The sequence below is a fragment of the Pangasianodon hypophthalmus genome, chromosome 6, assembly GCF_027358585.1.
Source record: "Pangasianodon hypophthalmus isolate fPanHyp1 chromosome 6, fPanHyp1.pri, whole genome shotgun sequence".
NCBI classification, from domain to species: Eukaryota; Metazoa; Chordata; class Actinopteri; order Siluriformes; family Pangasiidae; genus Pangasianodon; species Pangasianodon hypophthalmus.
Window position 1 is genome coordinate 24,715,145 of NC_069715.1, and position 25,486 is coordinate 24,740,630.

At 38.5% G+C, this 25,486-nt stretch overlaps 1 protein-coding gene across 1 annotated transcript in view; it reads left to right on the plus strand.

Moving 5' to 3' along the window:
- map3k10 (mitogen-activated protein kinase kinase kinase 10) overlaps positions 1-25,486 on the plus strand; it is a 43,222-nt gene that overhangs the window by 12,004 nt on the left and 5,732 nt on the right. The window contains exons 2-8 of the mRNA XM_026913981.3: positions 21,358-21,538; positions 22,053-22,201; positions 22,577-22,752; positions 23,427-23,673; positions 23,791-23,913; positions 24,338-24,476; positions 24,571-24,680. Of these exons, the coding sequence (XP_026769782.1) occupies positions 21,358-21,538; positions 22,053-22,201; positions 22,577-22,752; positions 23,427-23,673; positions 23,791-23,913; positions 24,338-24,476; positions 24,571-24,680 (1,125 nt within the window). The remainder of the gene's footprint in view (positions 1-21,357; positions 21,539-22,052; positions 22,202-22,576; positions 22,753-23,426; positions 23,674-23,790; positions 23,914-24,337; positions 24,477-24,570; positions 24,681-25,486) is intronic.

Sequence of the window (25,486 nt, forward strand, 5' to 3'; positions counted from 1 at the left end):
ATAGAGGTGGTATCTAAACAGACTTGTTTATGTGGTTTCTGACACTGTAACACACTTCTATCCATAAAAAAGGCCAAGAGGACAGAAAGTTTAATGCTGGAGTTATGTTTTATAATAAGGTGCAATGTAATTTATATGCTTATCTTTTTATTACATGTTTATTTTGCTGTTTTATGACACTGTTTATGTATAAATGGTATTACTGAGCCAAGAATCTGTGATGATAGCATAATCTTAAACTATGAGGTATTAACTTCTCTTACTTGTTAGCCACATTAACCTCATAGCTCCAGTGCAGAACTAAAGAAGCAAACTTCGGACACCAGAAATGCGTTGTCTAATTGACTACATGCATGGTAAATGGAAACACTATGTAAATTTTCATTTTGGGCTGAATTTTTCTTAAACATAACATCTTTAACTGCCATATTGCACCTTGTAAGGTTAATATACAGACCTAACAAGCAGCACACACACACACACACACAATATCTACCACTTGGTGTCTACCAGTTGTCACAGTGGCCACCACACAGATCAATAAAGAGAGAAGTCATGTGGCCAGAGGCAGCAGCTAGTGAACTGTGTTTGACACCATGAAAAAAAAAACGACAAATGCAAACGACACCACTTGCTTCAGATTTGAGCTGAAATACCAAATTTAACAGAATATAACAACTGTGTACAACACAACACATGGAATTTCTCTTCAGCCCTGGCGTAAAGTCCGAGTGCCACCGCGTTATTAAAGAGTAACTGAAGCGGGCTTGCTGGAGTCCAAGGTTTGATCTCGAGCTCACATGACCGAGAGAAAAACAACAGTAACACAGTGTAAACAGAGACTTTATCCACACCCGCACAGCGCTCACACACACACACACACGCACACTGCCCTTAACCTACTTCATGTCACCAAAAACTCATACATCATCTTTAATATGCACATACCCATTCAGTGGCGCTCATATAATTATAGTGATAATCACAGGACAAACAAAAAGGACATTCATTAACTCCATAACACACAAATGCATGAACACACACACAAACATACACGTGGACAAAGAAACTGATGCAAATGCAAAGAGTCGCCACAGCTTTGCACACACAGCGAGCTAGCATGGCACAGCACTGCCGATCTCTGGGTGAGCGATCCAGGGAAGAATGGCACGCGGGGAGTGAGAGGCGTATTGTTCCTGGCCAGCTGGAATCAGGACACTGCTACACCGTGTGCCCTGGCACTACATTCCCCTGTAAAAGTGCTACCACTACCACCACACTCTCGCATGCTCACACTCAGCCATGCTCACACTGACCCAGTGACATGAAGACTCGCATCTATATGAAGCATTCATTGTCCTTATAAAACAATCTCAACTCTTAAACCCTTATACTGTAAGGCTGTGTGCATGTGTTTGTGTGTGTGTGTGTATGGGTGTGTGGAGCTTTGAGGGTGTCAAAAGCCTATTTTCATCTTTTCACAACTAACAATAAATTCTTACAACCTTTAACTACTTGTTTTTTTTTTTTTTTTTTTAAAAACTAGTGCTTGATATACTATATTCAAATGGTGTCGTGGTCGCTGTGCTTCTGAGGAAACACCATATAAACGGCTCACTCTTGTTGTTTTTATAACCCTTTTGATAGCTATGAATATGAATATGAAACAGCTATGAAGTTGTAATGCAATGTTGACATTTCTTAATGGATGTTCGGTTAGCAATTGGCGCTAAGTGTAATTACAGGGCAATTTTAGTAATTTTGAATAATTTTCCAACATATCTGAGAGAAATGTTGATATTCTGGACAGTTCTGTCTCATTTCCATGGCACTGTCCCTCTGTTTTACATTGTTTGTGTACAAGACTTAGGTTACATACAAGCTAGCTAAATCATTAGCTGCAGTCATTAGCTTGCTTATTTGAAGGTTGACTCACGAGCATGTTGTGTGTTTGCTTTGCCATGTTAAAAGCATAAACTGCACTAAAGCAATACTCTACAGTTTTGTTTGAAATTCAGTTATGACTGAAAAGAAATCTTTGTAATGAATACTTCATAAATATACAGCACACCGAATAGATTAATTGTCCCTTTTATACGTACATACAATGTTTGACTGGACACATAAAAACAATTGCTAATTTTTACGCTTCCAAATGTACTGTAGTTGGCCCAATAAGGCATGTTTAGTGTACGAAGTTTCTTTAGTTTCTTTAGTTTTGCTCTGGAGCTGTGAAGCTAATGTAGCTAGCATGTAATGGAAGTCTCAACACATTCAGATCTTCAGTGACGTTATTCACACTAGGACACAGTATAATTTACATTTCACCATGTGATTGACGACAGGAATTTTGGACAACAGGAATCATTTTTTTCCTTATCAAGATGACAAAATGCAGCAGGGTCTAAATTCACTACACATAGCAGGCTAACACAGGCTAAAGAGGTTATGCAAGCATTCATTTATTCATCTTCAGTAACTGCTTTATCCTGGTTAGGATCATGGTGGATCCAGAGTCTATCTTAGGAACACTGGGAACACTGGGTGGGACCAATAGGTAGCTTGGTTGAAAGTGACTTTTTTTTTTTTTAAACTACGCCTCCTAGGCCCCATCCTCCAAAGTTTGAAGGTGGAACTGCCCTGGAAACCTGGAAGTTATCCAGTTGACAATACATGGTGTGTTTGAATGGACTTGTGAACTTGTGCTTTGAATATTCTCACTGTTAAATGTACTTAAAGTGGTGAGAACTCTGTTGCTAACCTAGATTATAATTTAGCTAGCTAGCACATAGTCTTATATATAATAATTTAGAGCCACTGGAAACGAGTCAAATCCATCAGGAATATCAACATTTACCTCAGATGTGTTGTAAATTTAAGTACAAAAGGAGTCCATATCACTAAAATTACACTCTATAGAGAATAGAGAAACATCTGTGCATCATAAGTTTTTTTTGTAAGTACAAAATGAGATTATGTAATTTACATTCAATGCATGTATATGAAGATTTAGTTGTGCTTTTTACATTTTTTTTTTAAACTTTGGAGCCATTTTCTCAGTTTCAGTATTTGCACAGTTACTATGGTATGCAGCTTCATTACTGTAAAGTTTTCTGACTCAAAAAGTGAGATTAGAAATGCAGGAATATAAAAACAGTTAATGAAGAAAATGCAGTTGACCGTGTTTGGAAACGTATACATTAAAATTGGGCTACACTTATTGGTGCTATACTAGTCAGTAGTTTTACAGTCCATGTTCTGTGTATTTATTGTCTTTCACTCATCTCACACTGTTGTGTATTGGCACTTTATGTGGCCTTGTGTACTGTTATGTGTTGCACCATGGTCCTGGAGAAATGTCATTTTGTCCCAGGGTTATACAAGATATATGAGTAATGACAAAAAAAAACCCACTTGACTTGACTTGGATTTCTAATTCTTAAAATTTTATTTTATGCATTCTGCACATTTTTAATAAACGGCAACATGTCTTTGCAGATAAACAACATACTTTTCTCAAGCTGTATCTTTTGAGCTGTGTCAGATTGCAGATGGGGTCACAAGGTTGGGGCAGGTACAGTCTCTGTGTAAGTGTCACTATATGTTTACCTGTGCCTCAGGTGACACTCTTCTTGTAGAGGACGGACTGTTGCCTGTCTGACTCAGACACACATCTGCCCTTTAGAGTATAACCCTGAGGACAAGCACAGGAAATGGAAATTGGCCTAAAATGAACTATACACAATCTCCTACTTACCTCAAAAGTAGTCGATCAGCCAGTCTGTTATTAGCATGTATAAATCATCAATATTTTGAATATTTCTACACTATATTACCTAGGAGTGTAATGCCACAATGAATCTATGTAGTGGGGTGTAGATCAAATGCTCTTGTGTTCAGTCTGGGCTCATACGTAGTGTGTGTTGAATTGTAACACCACTTATATTCCAAAAAGCAAGCAGCTCTAAGAAATGCAAGCTTGGAGCAGGGATCAGTGGCACAGAGGCAGAGAGTGCACTCGTCGCTGTCCTCTGTCCAGGCAAATTTCCCTCCAGTTCCTGCTTGGTGGTTTGCATTCCAAATAGCTTTAACAATGTGTGTTTAGAGCATGCTAACATCAGCAGAGTGCGTAGTCAATATGTACTAATGCAGTCTAATATTTACAGGTGATTACAGATGCTGTAGAATTTTGACTGCAGTTATGAACATACAAGGTAGAGGGTTTAAAAAGAATTGTACAAGAGCAGCCAAATTTCACCTTGGTGATGTAGAGATTACTACAGGAAGGGACAGTGCGCCATGTTGGAGCAGATAAAAGCTTAAGCAAGTGTCATTCAGAGGTCTAGAGCCAATTAGCTGTATCAGTACCACTATGGCTGCTAATACAGAGAAAAGTAACACAGATGCAGTTCTAGCCATATCCAATGCAATCAACATGACTGTTTTTTTGTTTCAACACACAGCATGAGTGACATTTGTAGGACAAATGGTTTAAAGGAAAAAATAGTAAGATCTTTTCTTAAACCTCCTGCCAACTATCATTAAAATAAGTACCTTATTATTATCTATCATAGGTCTCATCAACTGACAGACGGACATATTTCACCAGACTGAACCGAGTGCTTGAAAAATAGTGTAGCAGAAACAAGCAGTGTTGACTATTTAAAAAAAAAAATCTAGCCCTAGTTCAGCAAGTTCAGTTTCCCAGCCCGGCTTCTGTAGCAGATCCTTTGTTTCAGTTTATACAGTCACTTGCATATATGTAAATTATTTAGCTGAAGGCAGCTCATCAGACCACAGAGAGCTAGAGAGGTAAGAAAGGGAAGATGTACAGTATGTGTTTATTTAAGTTAAAAACAGATTTGTTTCAGAGTAGGGGGCAAAAAAAAAAAAGTCATGAGAATGGGTGGTTTTTACTTTAATACTGACTGTCAGATATGAAGTTTACATGGGAATGTATATGTTGCTTGCATGTCCCTCAGTGATGCATTTACCTTATTCATTCATACATTCATTCATTCATTCATTCAACAGCAACTGCTTTATCACAGGATCACAGTGGATTAAATGACTAATTTGTTTATAGTTCGGGAAATGGATCCAACTAAGTTTGTTAGAAAATATTGCAGCCAGGTACAAACAAAGATAAAAACTGTAGGAGTGGGCGGGATTGGTCAAAAGCAGACCTCTATTTCAGCATCCATGGTGCAAGTCCAAAGTGGTAATGTGAAGCACCACTGCGATACAAAAACTTAATAATTTCAAATTGTCGCATTTATTGCCATGATTATACAACAGTTAGTTCCAATCCACTAATTTGATTGGTGAGTGGTGTTCCAAGAGTGCTGATATTTAGTATAAAAGGACTGGGACATTTCACTGTATGTATCATTGTATCGCTCCGCTTGTCTGCGTACAATACATAAAATTCCAAATCTAGCAATAGTTTGTTACGCTGGAACTGTTACTACGCTTACTACAGGCTGTCAGTCAGTCTGTGCATTGGCATGGCAATACACAACGCTCTATCCAAAAAATATTTTGCCATATTGTGTCTGAAATGTCAGGATTTCGCACTTGCAATCGTGCTGAATTTCAGCACGGCTGTGATTACCTGCAGCCTCGTGCCTACGGCCAAATCACAGTCGCGCCTGTATTCAGCATAACCCATTCTTGCTCGTGCTTAAATAAATCCCTCCATCCATTTTCCGTACCACTTATCCTGCACAGGGTTGCAGGGCACAGTCGCACACACATTCACATGCGTTTGGAAATGTCAATCAGCCTACAATGGACTAGGGGAGAAGTAGGGGAATAGCCTTCGGACTAGGGGAGAAAACCCTCAAAGCATGGGGAGAACATGCAAACTCTGCACACACAGGGTGGAGGTGGAATTCGAACCCCCAACCCCGGAGGTGTGAGGCAAACGTGCTAACCACTAAACCAATGTACTCCTAGCTTAAATAAATCATTAATGGATAAACAATAAAAGGTGACTTCTGTCACCATTCAGTCATGCTTGCTAATCTGGACCTTTGTAAGCAAGGTATTTTATGTAACTGGATCTTTTTAGTTAAATACCTCTGATCTATAGCTTTGTTTTGTTAACTTAATATCAACAATGGAAATAGCTGATGCCACATACAAATCTGCATGAGGTCTATCATGACTTATGTGGTGAAATTTTGCTTTTATGTCACGCAAGGATGTGTATGAGGATGTGATGTCTAAAAGAACGACTATTTCTTAATTTGTTCTACCATGCAGTTTTATAAAAGCTACAAAAGGAATAGAATTGGACTGGAGTACGACATAATAACAGTGATCTTCAGCAATCGCCCTGAAAGTCTATGCCTTGTGTTGTAAAACAGGCCACCACAGAGCTGTCAGTGTGATAACAAGCACAGTTAATTGGGAGGACAGTAAAGATTTTTAAGGCAGAAGCATTAACCATGCTGTGTCTGCACTGTTACAGTACTGCATACAATACAATCCTGTAATAACACATAGCTTTTTAAACCAGCTGGATGCGGCGAAACAGCACAGTAGCAATAAAGTGCACAATGCAAATTGAGTATTCTGTCCATCACTCAGCAATCTGGCACGCCCACACAGTTCTGATCTGGTTGTTTTTTTTTTTTTTTTTTTTTTTTTTGTAGTGTATATTTTTGTCCTTGCATCTACCATTGGTTAATGCTCATTAAAGAAGTACTCTAGCATTTTTCTACTTAATATCTGTCTACGGCATCTGTAGTGTATACATGATTACCACAGATAAGAATTTTGACACTTGCCCCTGTGCTGAAACTCACTTATAATGAAAGTCTAAGGGCGCTTGTTGAATTCTGTAAGTGACTGTTTAAAATATAAAGACAATCCAAGGATTTGTCCTCTGAAAAAATAGTTCCATCTCTGAAGGGTGGAGATAAATTAACAAATACCTTTGACTGAAGAAATCCTGAACGTTTTTTTAAAACTAATGTGTGCGTAAACATTTATTGGCAGAATTTAACAACTGCCCTTAGAATGACATAGCACATAAGTATGTTTTGATTTAATGGAGTTTCTTTTCTTTTTCTTTTCTGTTAAAAGATATCTGTAGTAATCTTACATAAGCTACATACACAGAAGATAGACAATAGACTGAGAAAGCGCTGGAGTATGCCTTTATGTCACAAATCTTTAGTATCACAAAGGCATTTTATAACATTTGAAATTATATTGACAGAGACTTAAAGAACTCAAATTACATGGCCTTAGTCTACGAGCTTAATGTAGTGCATTCCATCTGAAATGTACATTCAGCTCCATAATTATTAGCACCCTTGATAAAGATGGGAAAAGTGGCTGTGGAAAAATGTTTTTGTGGTTAATTAGTGTAGTTTAATCCCAAAGTGAAAATGTGAGAGGAATTAAGCTTTCAATCAAAGTAAATTTATTTAAGAAAATAAAAAGAAACACTTTCTATTAAGGAAGACATATCTGTGGGAATGTAATTAAGGTCTCGTTCTTTGTTTAATAAACGTTAACCACGTTAGACACGTAAATGCTTTATTCACTTTAAATCAGCCTTTATTCATAAAGACTTGTATTGCTTCATTATTAGGGATCTATTATGTGAAAATGACTAATAAATGCATTATTAGTCGTGATAATGTGCAATAAGTGTATTATTAAGTCCTTGCTATTTAATTATAGTGAATAAAGCATTTACAGGTATCTAATTTGCAGACAATTACTTGAACCAAGAAAAAAGACCTTATACAACTCCCTCCAAAAATATAATTTTTAACAAACCCAAATGTGCCACAAATATTAGTACCCCTAGAAATTCCTCTAAACAAAATGTAACAGAAGCACGTTCCCATTTATGTTTTACTTTTTTTAAGTTCACCTGAGTGTTTAGGAACTCAAAAGCAGTCAACCATGACTTCCTGTTTCACTGGAGTATGAATATGAGGTGACACAAAAGCCAAACGCTCTTAGTCATTCATCAACATGCAGAAGAGAACACAGGAATAAAATGAGACAAATGTGTACTGACCTTCATAAAACAGGCAATGGTTATAAAAATACACTATATGGCCAAAGGTTTGTGGACACCTGATCATCACAGACATATTTATTGTTGAACATCCCATTCCAGATTTAGTCCTCTCTTTGCTGTTATAATAACCTCCATTCTTCTGGGAAGGCTTTTCTTTAGATATTGGAGCGTGGCTGTGGGGATTTGCCCATTCAGTCACAAGAGCATTAGTGAGATCAGGCGCTGATGTCGGGTGAGGTGGTCTGGGGTGCAGTCAGCGTTCCAGTTCATCCCAAAGGTGTTCAGTGGGGTTGAGGTCAGGGTTCTGTGCAGGACACTCGAGTTCTTCCACTCAAACCTTGGCAAACCATGTCTTCATGGAGCTCGCTTTGTACACAGGGGCATTGTCATGCTGGAAAAGGTTTGGGCCTCTTAGTTCCAGTGAAGGGAAATAACATTACAGCATACAACGTCATCCTATACAATTATGTCCTTCCAATTTTGTGGCAACAGTTTGGGGAAGAACTACATATGGGTCATATATGTAGCCGTATTTTTTGGCCATATATTGTAGCCGTAGGTCTGAAAATGCCCATATCCTTTGTTGGGGCAATAATTAAGAAGATTAAAACAACCAGAGCTGTAACCTGACCACAGTGACCACAGAAACAGGTTTTGCCCTATTGTCAGATGACCTAAAGAGAAGAGTCCACAAGAGAGGATCTAGGATCCTGGCAGATCAGGAGAGATTGTGTATTGAGGATTGCTTTCAGATCCCTTGCTCTGATTTCTCTAATCTAATCAAGCAATTGAATAGGACAAATATAGGAGAAGACTCCTATGTTGTTATGTTGACAAAAATGTTGGTTGCACAAAGTACTAAATATTATTTTCTTCAAATAAATTTCAATTAAAGGTTAGATTTTTTAAAACCCAGCTTCTTTACCAAAGGTGCCAATAATTCTGGAGCTGACTGCTTTATCTCTGGTGGATATTTGAGATTGATATGGAAGAAACAAAGAGCAAAGTGACCTGAATGTAGATAAACAAGGTCAAATGAGAAAACTGAGACATCAGCAAGATACATACACTCTCCTTCTCTTTCTTTTTCTTTCTGCCTTTCTGTAACATGCATGCAAATATACACAGGAGCAAAATGCACATATTCTCATGCATGCAAGCAAATTCAGGAGTAATGTACGCCCTATTTCCTCCCCTTTTTTTGCCTCACTTTCTCTCTCTTTCCCTCTCTCTCTCTCTCTCTCTCTCTCTCTCACACACACACACACACTCATCTCTGGCTTTCTCTCTTCTTTTTGTGCAGCATGAGAGAGAATTCCTAAGCAGATGAAGGAAGGGAGGGAGGGAGAGTGAGATGCAGAGAAAATATGGAGGGGGTGGGGGTGTAGGGGGGTGAGAGGGATTGTCTGCAGGGCATGGCGATGAAGAAGAGGTATAGTCTCCCAGAGACTGTCGAGGATAGGGAGGAGAACACACACAGTCATTGGACCAAACAAAGTCCCACCCAGCTTGCTGTGTCAGCGTTATTGGCTCAGAGCCTTGCTTGTCATCTGCACTTTTCTGTCATGACTTTTTTTGGTGAAACTTTGTTTTTATGTCACGCAAGGATGTGTATGAGATGATATCTAAAATAACAGCTATTTCTTAAGAAATTAAGCTGGGAAAATGTGACGAGAGGACAAACAGAATTCTGCGTTAGGCAGAATGTCTTTTTTGTCTTTGTGATTAAAAGCCCTAGATTTAAGATGCACCCACTCAGCAGTCTAGGGGTAGTGTGCATTAGTAGGAACTGTACAGAGTAATGCAGGAAGCAGGAGCCAGGGACCTGATTCAGCTGCAGCATCAGCTCTCCTTGTGTCCTGGAGCATTGAAAACAACATGACGAGGCAGTTATTGTTAAATAATATACGTGCGAATTATGTAAAATGGTGTACTTACATTTAGACAATTATCTGTAAACGTGATAAACTAATGTTAGTAATTGAAATTACATTCCCATATTGTACTTATGCAAACCTAAAGTACCCTACGCTCAAAACGATTTTTAAATAACTCCTTGCTCTAAGATGGCAGACTCTGATTATATAGCTGTAGGTGTGTGGGACAACACAGTGCTAAATTTCTAACACAGTGCTAAATTTCTATTTTAATCTCAGTAGTGATTTGTGTAGAGTTATATATGAGCTCCGATATATGAGTAATGTTCACAATAAAAATAAGTGATATGCAAATTATATGAGGATATATAATATGGCACTGCAGAGCCTGTGTGCTAAGTTAGTGAGCTAGCTAGCTAGTGGTAAACAAACTCTTGTGCTAAACCTTATGCTATATTTTGACAGATTTGGCTTCTGTTAAATAAATCACTGAGTATATGACAAGAAAAATCGAGGCTCTGGTACTTAAATCACACTTATATCTTCCTGTGAAAAAACTGTGAGGTAGTTTTCTAGAGGTTTACTTGCCTGCTAGCTTTATGCTAATGTTGTCTATAGTAAAATATGATGCTTTTCCACAGTAGCAGTGACCAATGTCAGTAAACACACATTGATTGCTGAACTTTCTGAAACTTTCTGATATGTTCTCTTAGCTTTTTGTAATAATGCTGTTCACCATAGGTGATATGTTAGGGTTAGGGTTAGGGTTAGCTGAATCACGGATGGATGGAGTGGGGATGAAAGGAGAACATGGAGAACATGGGTAGTTTCTTGGGCATTAGAAACTTATCAACTTATTGTCAGTGATTTTTTAAATGGTTTAAAATGACACATGTAGACATACCTTAAATAGGTGGATGTACCTTCCTGGTTTATCCTTTATTTATCCTGGTTTATCCTTTTTCCTTTATTGTGAAATTGCAACATATAAAAATCAAGTGACAAACATCCAGAAATGTTTTAGAGAAAAAAAGAAAAACAAAATACTTCCAATACCCAGCTTGCATAAGTGTGCACGCCCTTTTATATTTGGGAATGTGGCAGTGTTCGGAATCAACCAATCACAATCAAACTCGTGTTAAATACTAATTAGTATACACCTGCCATCAAAAAAACTGATTGACTGATTAACTCCAAATAAAGTACAGCTGTTCCTATAAGATTATCCTAACATCTTCTTGGTAACATCCAACTGGAAAAGCCATGGGCCGCAAAGAGCTTACAAAACAGGTGTGGGATCTCATTGTTGAAAAATATCAATCAGGAGAGGGTTACAAAATAAATTGCAAGCCATTGGATATACCATGGAACACTGTAAAGACAATAATCAACAAGTGGAGAAAATATGGCACAACAGTGACATTACTAAGAACAGGACATCTCTCTAAAATTGATGAGAAGACTAGTAGAAAACTGGTCAGGGAGGCTGCCAAGAGGCCTACAGCAACATTAAAAGAATTGCAGCAATTTCTGGCAAGTACTTGTTGCGCCCTACATGTAACAGCAGTCTCCCGAATTCTTCATATGTCTGGGCTACAGGGTAGGGTGGCAAGACAGAAGCCTTTTTTAACCAAAAAAATAATAATAATAATCCAAGCCTGTCTAAAGTTTGCAAAAAAATACATCCAGTCTTCCAAAACCATGTGAAATAATGTGTTATTGTCTGATGAAACCAAAGTTGAACTTTTTGACCATAATACCAAAAGATGTTTGTTGCCAAAATAACACATCACATCACCACAAGAACACCATCCCCGTGGAGAAGCATGGAGGTGGCAGCATCATGCTTTGGGGCTACTTTTCTTCAGCTGCAACTGGGGCTTTAATCACGGTAGAGATAATAATGAATAGCTCTAAACACTGGTCAATTTTGGTGCAAAACCTTAAAGCTTCTGCTAAAACACTTATGAGGAATGTTACCTTTCAGCATGCCAACGACCTGAAGCACACCTCCAAATCAACAAAGGAGTTCAGCTCTAAATTAAATCGAAAATCTGTGGGATGACATGAAGAGGGCTGTGCACAGAAGACGCCCAGTAATTTGACAGAGTTAGAATGCTTTTGCAAGGAAGAATGGCAAAATATTGCTCAGTCAAGATGTGCCAAGCTGATTGAGCCTTACTCAAAAAGATTGAATGCCGTGATAAAATCTAAAGGTGCTTCAACTAAGTATTAGTTTAGGGGTATGCACACTTACGCATAAGGTTATTGTGCATTTTTTCTTTTTCTTTTTTTTCCCCCTAAAATGATTCTTATTGTTTTTCACTTTAATTTATAGGTTGCAATTTCACAATAAAGGTAGAAAAGGTTCTGACATGATTTATTTTTGTTCATAACAAAAACCTGCCATTTTAACAGGGGTGTGTAGACTTTTTATATCCACTGTAGTTATATTTAATGTTGTGGAATATTTACAAGACAGTTAGTTCCTGTTATCACTTATCCTATAGCAAATATAAACAGTCATTCCCTCACTGACAACTCTCTCTCTCTCTCTCTATAATGTTGGCTAATCTGAAGGTCTAAAAAGCTTTCTCCTGTGTATACCTTGTTGTTTTTCCTTTCACCAGGCAAATAACTTCCACATTTTTCCGTTAAAAGTGCACAGGAAAAAAAATCTATATTACCAAAGCTTTTATCCATTCACGAACCCCCACAAATAACCCATTTAGCTTCTTCCCAGCCATTCTGCACCCCCACTATATCCTATAGAGTGTGCACTTGGGAGAGGTTTAATATTTGCAGAGTAAATATGTAGGAGATTGGTGAGTAAGCCTTGATTTGAGACACAGCCCTGTTGAGTCAGACGGTTATTTAAAGAGGGGTGAAAGAGACAGCAAGTCCGTTTGTTTGTTTGTGTTTGTTGTATCCATGAGAGAGAAAAGTGTCAGTACAAATAGTCTGTTTGATGATCGTTTTAATTATGTGGGCTTGGGAGGATAGATGATGGCTAAGACCAAATGAGATCAAATATGTATGTACGAATCCAATGACAAGAACCATGTTGTTTTGGAATAAAAGTGCATTTTATAGGAATGTGGATCTCTTCAGAAATCTCTCTTCTGTATTTGCAGATCAATGCATGCCCTGTGATCAGATGCAGGAAAGGTACATTTAAAGGAGCCAAAGATTTGATATGATTCGGTTTAGAGCTGTTAAGATGGATTGGATGTAATGCAGCATTTTGTTACACTATATTCTTTATGACTCTATAGTCTGAATAGGTAACAGTACACACTTAGAAAGAGGCTATGTGACGTGTCTCCTATATTACAATGCACTTGTCAGTCCTCACATATTTATTTAGAAAGAAAGTAGCTCACCTGTGTATGACTCTGCTTGCCCCAGTGGAAATATCATGGCTATCCCGCTTGTTTTACTCAGGTCAGTTAAGTTTGCTTTCTGATTCACAACAACTGTTGTGTCAAGTGATTACACTTGGTGAAACACCCCCTAAATTTCATTTATTTTATTTTATTTTATTTATTTATTTTTTTGAGTCTGCATTACCATCAATTCCTTGAGACATCATGAAGCACAAGAGCAGGTGAAATAAACATGACTGCCGTGGATTACTTTCTTGATAATTCAGTTTTTCACTTGTTTTTCCAAAATGGATGTGGAAAAGATCAAAATAAAAGGACTAACCACACATCCAGTTAAGTACAAATTAAAAAGTAGGGACAAATGACAGAACAGTAGGTTTTGTGTGGTTTGAACTAAAGAGCTGGCTAACAGCCAGCGCATCTTTTCTGTTTACTGTGCTTGCTATTCTGAAGAGGCATGACAAGGTTGTGGCCTTGAAATATTTGATTAAAAAAAAAATTAGGAAATATGAAGGGTTATGCGCGTTTGAATTTCAGTGAGTGTGCATGTGTGTGTGTCCCTGTGTGTATGCATAATAGTTTTATGCCTGTATGATGAGAATTCATGCTATAAGGCTCACCCCTGATGGTTTCAGAATAGTAATGGGTAGTAAAATTTGCTTTAACCCAATATCCCGATCGACCGTCTTAAAAAATAGCTCTGAGTAGGGGATTTATACTACAGATATTGCTTCTCTATTTCTTGCAAACTGTTAACATAAATATTGAGACCAGCGCACTGTATCGAGTCTGTTAGTAAGACTTACACAATACTTATCATGATGTCTAATTTTGCTGAAGTTTTGTTCACAAATTGCCAACAAGGTCCACTGTTAACACTGTTTTGTCAAACATTTATAAAAAAAAAAAAAAAAAAAAGTGTTTCATGGCAAAATATAGGCACAATTAAACAGTTGGTAGAAAAATAGTCTTTTCAACAAAATGTTCAGTCAGTTATATATTATAGTTAGGATCAAATAATCAAAGCCAGCATATGACAAAGTTCTGGCAGTGTCAGAAATTTTTGATTACATTCTCACAGTGTGACAGCTGCTACGACGCTCAAATAAATGCCACCAACAGGAGGATGGCAATGGATGACGCGAAACCGGTATTGGCGATGACGAAAGTCCATAAGTATTTAGACAGTGACACAATTTTTGTAATTTTGCCTCTGTACACCACTGCAATGGATTTGAAATGAAGCAATCAAGATGTGAGTGAAGTGTATACTTTCAGCTTTAATTCGAGGGGTTGAACAAAAATATTGCATAAACTGTTTAAGAATTACAGCCATTTTCTTACATGGTTCCTCCATTTTCACAGGCTCAAAAGTAATTGGACAAACTAATAAAATCATAAATATTATGATTTTTTTAATACTTGGATGCAAACCCTTTGCAGTCAATGACTGCCTGTAGTCTGGAACCCAAATACTTGTGGACCTGACTGTAAATGAATGGACAGAAAATTGAATTGGAGAATGTTTATGCTGAGCTAGATGACAGAACTAGACATGATTTTTTTAGGCCTATCGTTAGTGGATCGTCATCATATAATCTGACATAAAGAACACATTGCACTGTCTATTATAGAATTCAGTCAAGATGTTATTTTAATCATCTTGTGCACTGTGACAAGTATATAATCTTAAAACACAGCTGACATCACACGGGCTAAAACCCGGCTTAAGGTAAACTAGCATCCAGATCACAAAGATCTGATCACTAACAGCTGACAGGACAAGCTGTCCTGTGTGTGCACGTTGAATTGAGCATAATGAATGCGTTCATTTTTATCTCTAAATGGCCAATATATCAGTGATAGCAGCACCGATAACAGACTCATTGCTCTCTTGCTAGAAGAGTAGTGTTCACCTGATCAGCAAGGGCACTTTGAAGTGCGCATAATGAATAATGGTGGCTTCAGGTGGCACACACCGTAAACGGTGGCCAAGTGGGCACAGGATTTGCTGTGTTTGATGTGAGTTGTGATGGCAGACTCGCCAAACCTGTGTGACTGTGAGCTCAAATATCATTCCAAACACACAAACTCACCCGTAAACACATTCTCATACGCACACACATGTACGCATATACAGAAGACAAGAGGCAAAACAAAGGTGTGTTAGATCAAACACACTCATTATTGACACGCCCTCACTTTCGGTATACAATCTTTCTTCGTGTCTCTCTGCCTCTCTCTGGCTCATTCTCGATGATACTTGGTTTTTTTGCCTTACTCTCACTTCTCGCCTTCCCTCACTCACATACATATAACCATGTGTTTCCTTGTTCTCTCTTTCTCGCACTCACTCACTCATTTGCACACACATGCACACACACACACCCCCACACACACACAGAGCCTTGCAGAGACAGCTGTCCCTCACAGGCACAGAGGCACTGAAATAGAAAAGGAGAGTGGGGCCATAACAATGGCTTATTATGAATGTCAGTAGTCATCTTCTATTCTGTTCTTCTCTCGTTGCGTTAGAGTACACATAGGCAAGGCCCTCACACACACACACACACACACCCCCACACACACACACATCAACCAGTCTGTAGTGTGATGTTGCAAACTTTGTTCCTGCTTAACACTCCCTGAATCAGTTTTTTCATGGAAGTACTCCACACAAGTCTCTTTTAAAAATGAATATTATCAACAAATAACTGTGAATAGCGCTGTGTTAACAAATTTGACCCTATACAACATTAGAAATATAGAGCACATAAGCAGGCAAAGCTCTATTTTGTATGATGTAGGCATCTGTCTGTCGGAATCTCCGAGCCTGTCACGACACTCAAGCAAACTGAAGATAAAAGTCCGAACTACTACTGCAGTATAAAATCAGCAATCGTGTATTTATAGTGCCTGAGTTTTAACAGTAGCTATAGCTAGTGTTAATAAATAGTGTATGGTTTATTCCACCATAAGGTGATTGCTGAATTTGTAGAACAAGGATTCTTTAACAGCTGTTATATGACTGTATTTACAGGCATTTATTTAAAAAAAAAAAAAGAAAACACCATGTCTTTATATGTCCTCTTTTGACAAACTGGCATCTAAGCCTAATCATTTAGCTCCTTATCTTAATAAAACAACTATGAATACCGCAAAACAGAAAAAAAGGCCTTTCTGGATATCCATAACAGAACATAAATCATACAGACCAGGCATTCTCAGACATTTTGTAGCCAATTACCACTTCAATGTAAAACGAACAAACAAAAAAACACCACCATGAACTCCCTTATGATGACAGCACAGAATTATTTAATGAATGACTATTCACTATTCAAATATATATCATATTAATTATATAGAATAATTAATATATATATATATATATATATATATATATATATATATATATATATATATATATATATATATATATATATATATATATATATGATATATTTCTAAATATGAAACCCAAAGATTGCAAAACTTTTTATATTACATTTAGAGCACTTTGCCTAGTTTTATTCAAATTTCACTTACATTCCAGTTGACATTATTTGTTATTTTAAGTTACTGATGATGGAATTATGCCTGCTCTATTCATGTGACCAATTAAGCTTATAGCTCTAATAACATAATAAAGATTACATAATTGATTACAACTTCTTGTTGTATAACAGCTATAAGTTGTTGATTATGATCTCCAGCACTGTAATGTCATTAAACATCAGTGTTATTTATATTTAGTTTAAGGTAAGGTTATGTAGAATCTATGAGACCGAGACATTATACACAACTATACGCACAGAAAACGCTTCCTCTCTGTTGCGCTGGAATTGAGTCAGTCAAATAAAGCCATTGCTGTGTTCTCTCTCACTCTCGGTTTCTCTGTCTTTTGCATATGCACGGGCGATACGGGAAAGGCACACAGTGCCCCTCCCTACACAGCTCCGAGCAGCTCAGACGAGTATTGATACTACAAACATTTCCACACACTGCACACACACATACACGGAAATGCAAGAGGAAGTCTAGAGAGGAGACACAGGGATAGATACAGCACGTGGCCGTGCGACAGAGAGAGAGAGTGAGAGAGGGAGAGAGAGATTGAGAGAGAGAGAGTTTTGACTCCTGTTCCCTCACCCACTCTCTTACTCTTTCCCATTCTCTCACATATAAACGCGAAGAAATACATCCAAAATCAAATCATCTCCCAGACCACTTTCCCAGTAACAATGAAAAAGTCAGCATAAATGGGATTACATGGAGTACACGACACTCCCAACACCACTAATTGACAGTCAAATCTTTGGAAGGTCAGGCTCTGAGTTACGTTCATCCACGCCAAGAGCCTCCTCAGCATTTCCCTATGCAGACGGCTTTAACCTAACCCTGAAACTCATGAAAGGGAAAATGTTTCACCGGTCAGGCTAAGAGACAATCAGACTGCCACGACTGTCTGAGTCAATATGATGCACATTTCAAAGTGTGATCAATGAAAGATACATTTAAAGGAGCCAAAGAATGTGATACAGTGTGATTCAGTATTGTGCAGAGTTCAATATTAGTTTTTTTAGAAAGTGTTAGCTTTGAGTATTGGGAGTCCATGCCTCCTTCACTGAGACAGACAGGAAAAGAGGCCGTACCTCCTTAACTGAGACTCACAATCTGAGGCCACGCCTCTTTTTTTCTTTTTATTCTTAATTTTGCCACATCAATCCCCCAGCCCCTCTTTTTGTGGGACCGTTGAGACTTTATTTATTTTACTTCATTCATATTTGTAGATGTGTTGTACTTCATATTTAAGAATTAGTATGGTGATGGTGGGATGAGTGGTGGGTGTAGGACGTAATAGACTGGACAGTAGATGAGACAAAACTATAGACAAGACAAGACAGTCGAGGTGACATGAACATGGTACTTATCAGGACGGTGGGTGGAGTGGGGAGAGGTTATGGAGGGGATTTGCTAAGAGTAGTTGTTGGAATGTCGGTTGAGTTAATTAACATGTATAACACCAACTTTGGTTTCTGTGAATTATGTGTATGTGTGAGTAATTTAGTTGTGTGTGTTTGTGAGTAATATGCTTGAGCTGTGTGGTATGGCTTTGGTTATGTGGTTTGCCTGTAGGAACTGTATTGTTAGCTATTGCGAAGTGATTCCCTGGTGTATGTAGGTGATGAGTGGTGCACAAATAGATTTAAACTTGTAGTTTTATTTTTAATTGATTTTACTTTCGATGTTATTCTTTGATTTCCAGTTTGTTATTATGGTTTTCTTGGCGATGGTTAGTGCCGTAAGAAGAACTGTTGTATTTTCCTTTGTGATGTTGATCCCAGATGTATCTCCGAGTAAGCAGAGTGAAGAGGAGAGTGGGATGGTGTAATTTAGAAAACGATGGTGGGATGGTGGGATTCAGAAAATGATGGTGAGACAGTGTGATTTAGAAAACGAAGCGGCCCTGCCTCTTCACTGAGACTTACAGGTACAGAGGCCACAACTGCTTAACTGAGAGTGACAAGCTGAAGCCACACCTCCTTACCAGGACAGACTGGCACAGAGGCCACACCTCTTCACTGAGCCTCACAATCGCACCATTTCTGTTTTTGAAAGCTAGACAACCATCTGAATTAAACAGTTATGCTTGCTAAAATGATTGTTAAAATGCATAGCTAATGATACTAGTGCTCAAAACGACACTAGTGCAAGTGTGCAAGCTAGTTAACCAAGTGTATCACTGATGCATGATATCATTCAGGAAAACTCTCAGCCGTATCTACAGTTTATCCGTGCTTCATTAGAGGCTTTGTATATGAAATAGAAAACAGCATATCAAATTGCTCACCTGTTTGATGTAGTTTGACATGTGGCAACAAAAGGTGGGGTAGAAATGCCAATAGATGCCAAAGATGCCAGAAATGCCAAAAGAAAGCTTACTGATACAGAGATGCCTGGATCCATTCAGTCACCACTGGTTCCTAACCTTTTCCTTGATACACACTCAAGGATCAATAAATCTACTTCTACACACACCATTAGTCAGAGATCCTTTTTTCAGTATGTTCTTAATATTATGATTCATTCATGAGAGCTCTGTAATAGCTACTCATCACTTTACATTTATATTTAAATGGAGTGTGTGTGTGTGTGTGTGTGTGTGTGTGTGTGTGTGTGTGTATGCATGTTTGAGCCCTCTTGAGAATAATGCCTGGACTGTTAGGTATCAGTGAAAACCATTTTCATGACAATAATATACTTCTGATGATGACTACACCAGGTAATTATTAATGCTTCACTGGTTGTTCTCATTTTTTTTTGTGTTTGGTGTTTAAAATAACTTAAATCTAGGGATGCATCAATTCCATTTTTTTTCAAACTGAGTGGAAGTATAAGGACATGTTTTTTGTTACTTGTTGATACTGATACTAATACCGATACCAAGATGAGTAACCAGTACTTGGTTTTAAGCAGTTGGGAATCATGGAACATTTTAGTTAGCTGTGTTTATCTTGGTGCCTTGTGCTGCTAATAATGAACTCCTCGTACTGAGTTTTATGTTGAAGATGATATGGTGTTTATTTTTATAGAGAGTGGGAGGGTGGTTGACCTGAGTGCAGTGGTCATTAAACAAGAGCGCAAGGTGCTGTGAATTGCACCTTGACATGCAAGCAATGTGTACACCCTGGCGAGTGTGTGTCTCAGTGCTCGCAGAAAAGAGAGAAGTTCTGTCTTTCTCATGTGCAACAATTTCTCTGCATGCTGCGCTTCGCTGCTTTATGGTCACCAGCACCTTTGTGTGTGCAATTCATGACACCTTGCACTCATTTGTAACGATGCCGATGGTTGATACTGCTCTTGGTGCTCTCTATTAAAGATACTGTTTAAACCCAATGATACTTTATCAGGTTACTTGTATTGTAGTACCACGTCATGATAATTTCACTGAGAACCATTTACGACAATCAGCAGGACAGTCACTTGTGTGTTCGGATCCAGCAGTGTTGCGTTTAGACAGTGTGTAGTTCAGTTGGTAGTGTTACAGAGACATTGAGCTGTCAGTAAACACGTGTCTGAATACATCAATAATGATGAGAGGATTCATCTCTGTGCTAATGCAGCTTCATCAAAATGTGGATGCTGGACACCAAGTGCAGCAATCTGTTAAGGCCGTAATGGAGATAAGATGTGTGTTTGGTTTCGAGTGTGTATAAGTGAGATTATTAGAGTGTTTACATGAATAAGGGTATTGTATGTGTTTGTGTGTCATGTGTGATATGCATTGCTGTCAATCTCTGAAAGTGATGTGTGTGTAGGCTTAGATTCTGTGTTCCCATTGAGCAGATTGGGATTTCTGGTTCTATGCAAATGTGTTTATATGTAGATATATGTATTTTTTTTATTTATTTTTTGTACAGTTCACAAGGTGCTCTTGAGATAAACCCGTGGAAGGCTGCATTCTTATTTTGGACAAACAAATTGCATTGTTCTTCTATCCTATAATTCAGACCGAAGTGTCACTGTAAACCATGATATAAGATGAATTACTTTTTTTCACATGCCTAGAGAGCATGTGCTGTGCTGCACTTCATTGCCATCGTGTTAAATCAGTTGTCGTGTTGTGAATAATAGTTTACCTGTGTCCCTATGGAGGGAGTAAGTATGTATGTGGTTAAACATACAAATGTGTCAGTGTGTGTTTGCGTGTCAGCATGTGGCTGGCTAGGAGACCTTGTTGCACTCCAGGGTTATTTCACACACACACTACATGCTACTGAGAGATGAATGTTTGATAAGCACACTGAACATCCAGAGTGTTAACTTTATTATACTTTACTTTGAAGGCCAACAAGACATAAGGTCAGTCAGGTGTGTTACAAAAGAGGAAAGGCTAAAATGTGTAGGACAGTCAGAACACATTTCTCAGTTACATAATGTTGGGCAAAATTGTTGGAAATTGTCCCTGTTTAACATAAAGTTTTCTCTCTAACCACTTTTTCCTTATATATCTCTCTCCATGTTTTTCCTGTCCCTCTCGCAGTTCTGATTCTGGAACCGATAGAGAGAGATGACCTGAGTGGTAAGACACTAAAGATCACAGACTTCGGACTGGCACGGGAGTGGCATCGTACCACTAAGATGAGTGCGGCGGGCACCTATGCCTGGATGGCTCCAGAGGTCATTAAGCTGTCGCTCTTCTCTAAAAGTAGTGATGTGTGGAGGTAAGATGGCAGCCTGAGGAGGAAATCTGGCTTTTAGATTGTCGTATTATACCAAGAAATAGACAGTTATTTTTCTGGAAGAGTATAACAACATAGCGTACCTTCCCAGTTCTAGTGTACTTAATGTAACTAAAATTAATGTAACTTAATTTAACTGAGCTAACGTCCTGTAACAGTAAAAAAGGCCTGAACAGTTGACCATGCCACTGAGGACAGCATGAAGGGGGCTTCCAAGGCCTGTATCACTGAAGAAGGCCTACACTACATTTTTAGGTGTTCTCCATGATCTGACATATCTGAACACAATCCATTAGCACGTTAGCAACCACTTAATCAGATTAAAAGGGTGTTAGGGCTGTTAACTGTTAGTGCGGCGAAGGAAGAAGCCAAACACAAACACATTCAACTCATGAAGAGCCTGTAATTAGCAGCTGTGTTGAGGATAATGCTAAAATGTGCACTTTGAACAGCTTGTTTTTGCCCATGTTTTAGTATCATGTTTTTGTCCCACTAGTTTTGGGGTACTGCTGTGGGAGTTGCTGACTGGTGAGGTGCCGTATCGGGAGATTGATGCCTTGGCTGTGGCCTATGGAGTCGCCATGAACAAATTGACCCTCCCTATACCATCCACCTGCCCTGAAGCCTTTGCTCAACTGTTGGGAGGTGTGACTGACACACACACACACACACACACACACACACACACATACACACAGACTGCAACAAGATTTCACATTATCATTCATGGAATGGAGTTAGGTGGAATGTACCACTCTAGTCTTTCCTTTCCTGTTCTTATGTTTGTTAATCTAAAGTGCTTTGGCAGAATACAATCCAATTATATGGCTGAGTAGTTACCCTTTACTCTGGCAGTGCTGGAATATGAACTTATAATTTTCTGGCCACTTCAAACCTTACCCACAGCATTACCACTGCTGCCAAATACCTGTACCCATGACCTGATACAATTAATTTCTACAGTGATTTTTCCCTTTTATCCATGGTAATATAATAATCTATCTCTCTTCTTCGCTCCAGAGTGCTGGAGCCCGAACCCTCACAGTCGTCCCTCCTTTACTAGTATACTGAAAAGGTTGCTGGCCATCGAGCAGTCCTCCATGTTCCAGATGCCACTGGAGTCTTTCCATTCACTGCAGGAGGACTGGAGGCTGGAGATCCAGCAGATGTTTGATGAGCTGAGGGCCAAAGAGAAGGTAACATGTTATTATGTTGTTTTGCCTCTTCTTTTTTGGAGCTGCAGTTCAATGTAATGTCAAATTATTATTTTCACATGTTGGCAGTTTATCAGGTACATATACTTTGTTTCTACATTTATTGGTTATTTTATCAGGTAAATCTACCACAGACCATACACTATAGCAGAGCAAACCTATTATACCACGTTAAAGGGGTAAAAGACTTCATCTTTTGCCAAAATATCAAATATCATTCTCAGTGCAACAGTGACACTGTCCTAGGAAGATGTATTTTCCGTATCTTTACTTAATATTTATTTCCAGTGTAGTATAAGGAGCTGTATTATTTGTAGATTGTTAATAATTTTGATAATGTGAACATAATGCTAATATCTTACAAGCACAGTGACTTGGACAACTGTCAGCTTATAATGCGTGTATCCAACAAATTTTCATTTTATGCCTGTGGAATTAGTAGTAAAAAGCAAAACAGTTTATTAACTCAACTGGCTTAATTGCTAATCTCATTTTCAATTCCCTGTTTACACACTTCATTATTTCCATTTCCCTAATACACCGTTATTCTTAATGATTCTGTTTACCATAAAAATATATGACTATGCCACTTCCAATACTGATGCATGGTGATTATTTTCAAACATATATTAAATACCCTCTTAAATACACAACAGGAGCTGCGTTCCTGGGAGGAGGCGCTGGCTCGGGCTGCAGAGGAACAGAGGACGCAGGAGGAGCTGTTGAAGAGACGTGAGCAAGAGTTAGCTGAGCGGGAGATTGACATCGTGGAGAGAGAGCTGAACATCATTATCCATCAGATGTACCAGGAGAAACCACATGTCAAAAAGCGCAAGGGCCACTTCAAGAAGAGCCGGCTGCTCAAACTGGGCCGAGACAGCAACTGTATCAGCCTGCCCTCTGGTGGGTTGGATGCAAAATGCAACCAAGCGATCAATGAAAAGTCAATTTATGTTTTTATTTACTGGGTTATTACTGAATATAAGTTATAAAAAAAAAAACTCTGTTTCTCTTGAGTAGATTTTGAGCATAAGATCACAGTGCAGGCCTCCCCCAGTGTGGATAAGAGGAAAAGTCAGGGCAGTGAGAGCACCACTCCACCAGCCAGTCCAGGTGTTATACCTCGCCTCAGAGCCATTCGATGTGAGTACTTGTCTTACAGCAGAGCTTCTCCGTCCAGCATTTATGGTCAGTTCATAGTTCTCTTCCAGCTACAAACACAACTGAGATGGAACACAGAAAGCTTCAGAAAGCTGATTATATGTATCAGGGGTGCTAGGATCTGGGCCAGAACCATGATGTTGAATAATTTGGAGGTCTTTAATCATAATGATTTGGAGTTGATGATTTCTGATCTCAGTCCCAGAGACACCATGTTCCTCTGGCTCATTAAAGTAATAATAAAAGTTAATTTACAAAATAATCGACGGAATTTTCTGCATATTAGACACGTCATGTCTGATGTCTGTTTCTTTAGTTTTGTGTTGAGTCTAAATCAGTTAACATGTAATGAAATGTATTATAACATAAGAATGTTTATAATAAAAATGGCCTTTTTGACCTCCAGTGACCCCGAGTGATGGGAGGAACACTTGGGGGCGTACAGCAGTGTGTAAGAAAGAAGACCTGACAGGGACAAAAAAGAAGGGCCGTACCTGGGGTCCCAGCTCCACCCACCAGCGGGAGCGGGTTGGAGGAGAAGAGAGGTACACAACCTAATCTATACCCAATGGCATTATCATTTATAAAGATAATAAATGCAGGACAAGACTAATATTATAAGTGCCATATTGGTTGCAGGTTAAAGTCACTTGGAGAGGGGAAGGTGTGGTCCTCCAGTGCTCCTAATCTGGGCAAGTCCCCCAAACATGTCCCTATAACTGGTGGCTTCTCCAGTCTCAATGAGATGGGTGAGTTAGAGATGGGTCTTTCTCTCAGATAATGTGTGAGAAAGGTGTTGATTAATTTTCTAGACAAGCAGCTTGGGCAGGAGTTCCAGCTGCAACGCAGATCACAGGTTTATGTTAAGGCAGTTATTCTTATGCATTTTCATTTCTGTAGTAACAGACTTAAAAAATAGAAACATACAGTAGCATGTGTAATTTTTGATATGGTGATTTTATCTGTAAGTTTATTTAGCATTTTTGGAAAGAGTCTCCAGTGTCAGCACTTTGTAATAGTCAGTGGTAAAGCTGTTTCTTTAGCTTGTTTTTTGGGGGAAAGTCTTATGATAGAGGGTTTTACAGTTTATCTGCAACATAATAAGCTGTATTTTGTCTTATTATGTTTAACTTTAAAAAAGAGAGGAAAAAGAGGGGCTGGTGAGGGCACAACTGTTTATAGCAGCTATCACATATGTGTTAACAGGAACTACCTTGTTTTGTGGAAGTTACACAACATTAAACATAACTATAAACATGATAAAATGTATAAAATGTATAAATGATAAAATGTACAGCATCTTGAAAAAGAAAAAAAGAGGAATAAAACACTTTAGGATGTGCTGTTATTGGAAAATAATCAACTTTGAGGTGGTAACAGTAACTCTGCTTCACACCAGGGTTTCGTTCATTATTTTTCTAAAACAGCACACCCCATTGTATACAAATTCATTTGTAAGAGATGCACGGGTGGTTCTGAATATGTTGTCCCAGTTCTAATAATCCTAAGCCAGGTAATCGCGTTTCATTATATTTACCAGCTCTTGATTACCTCT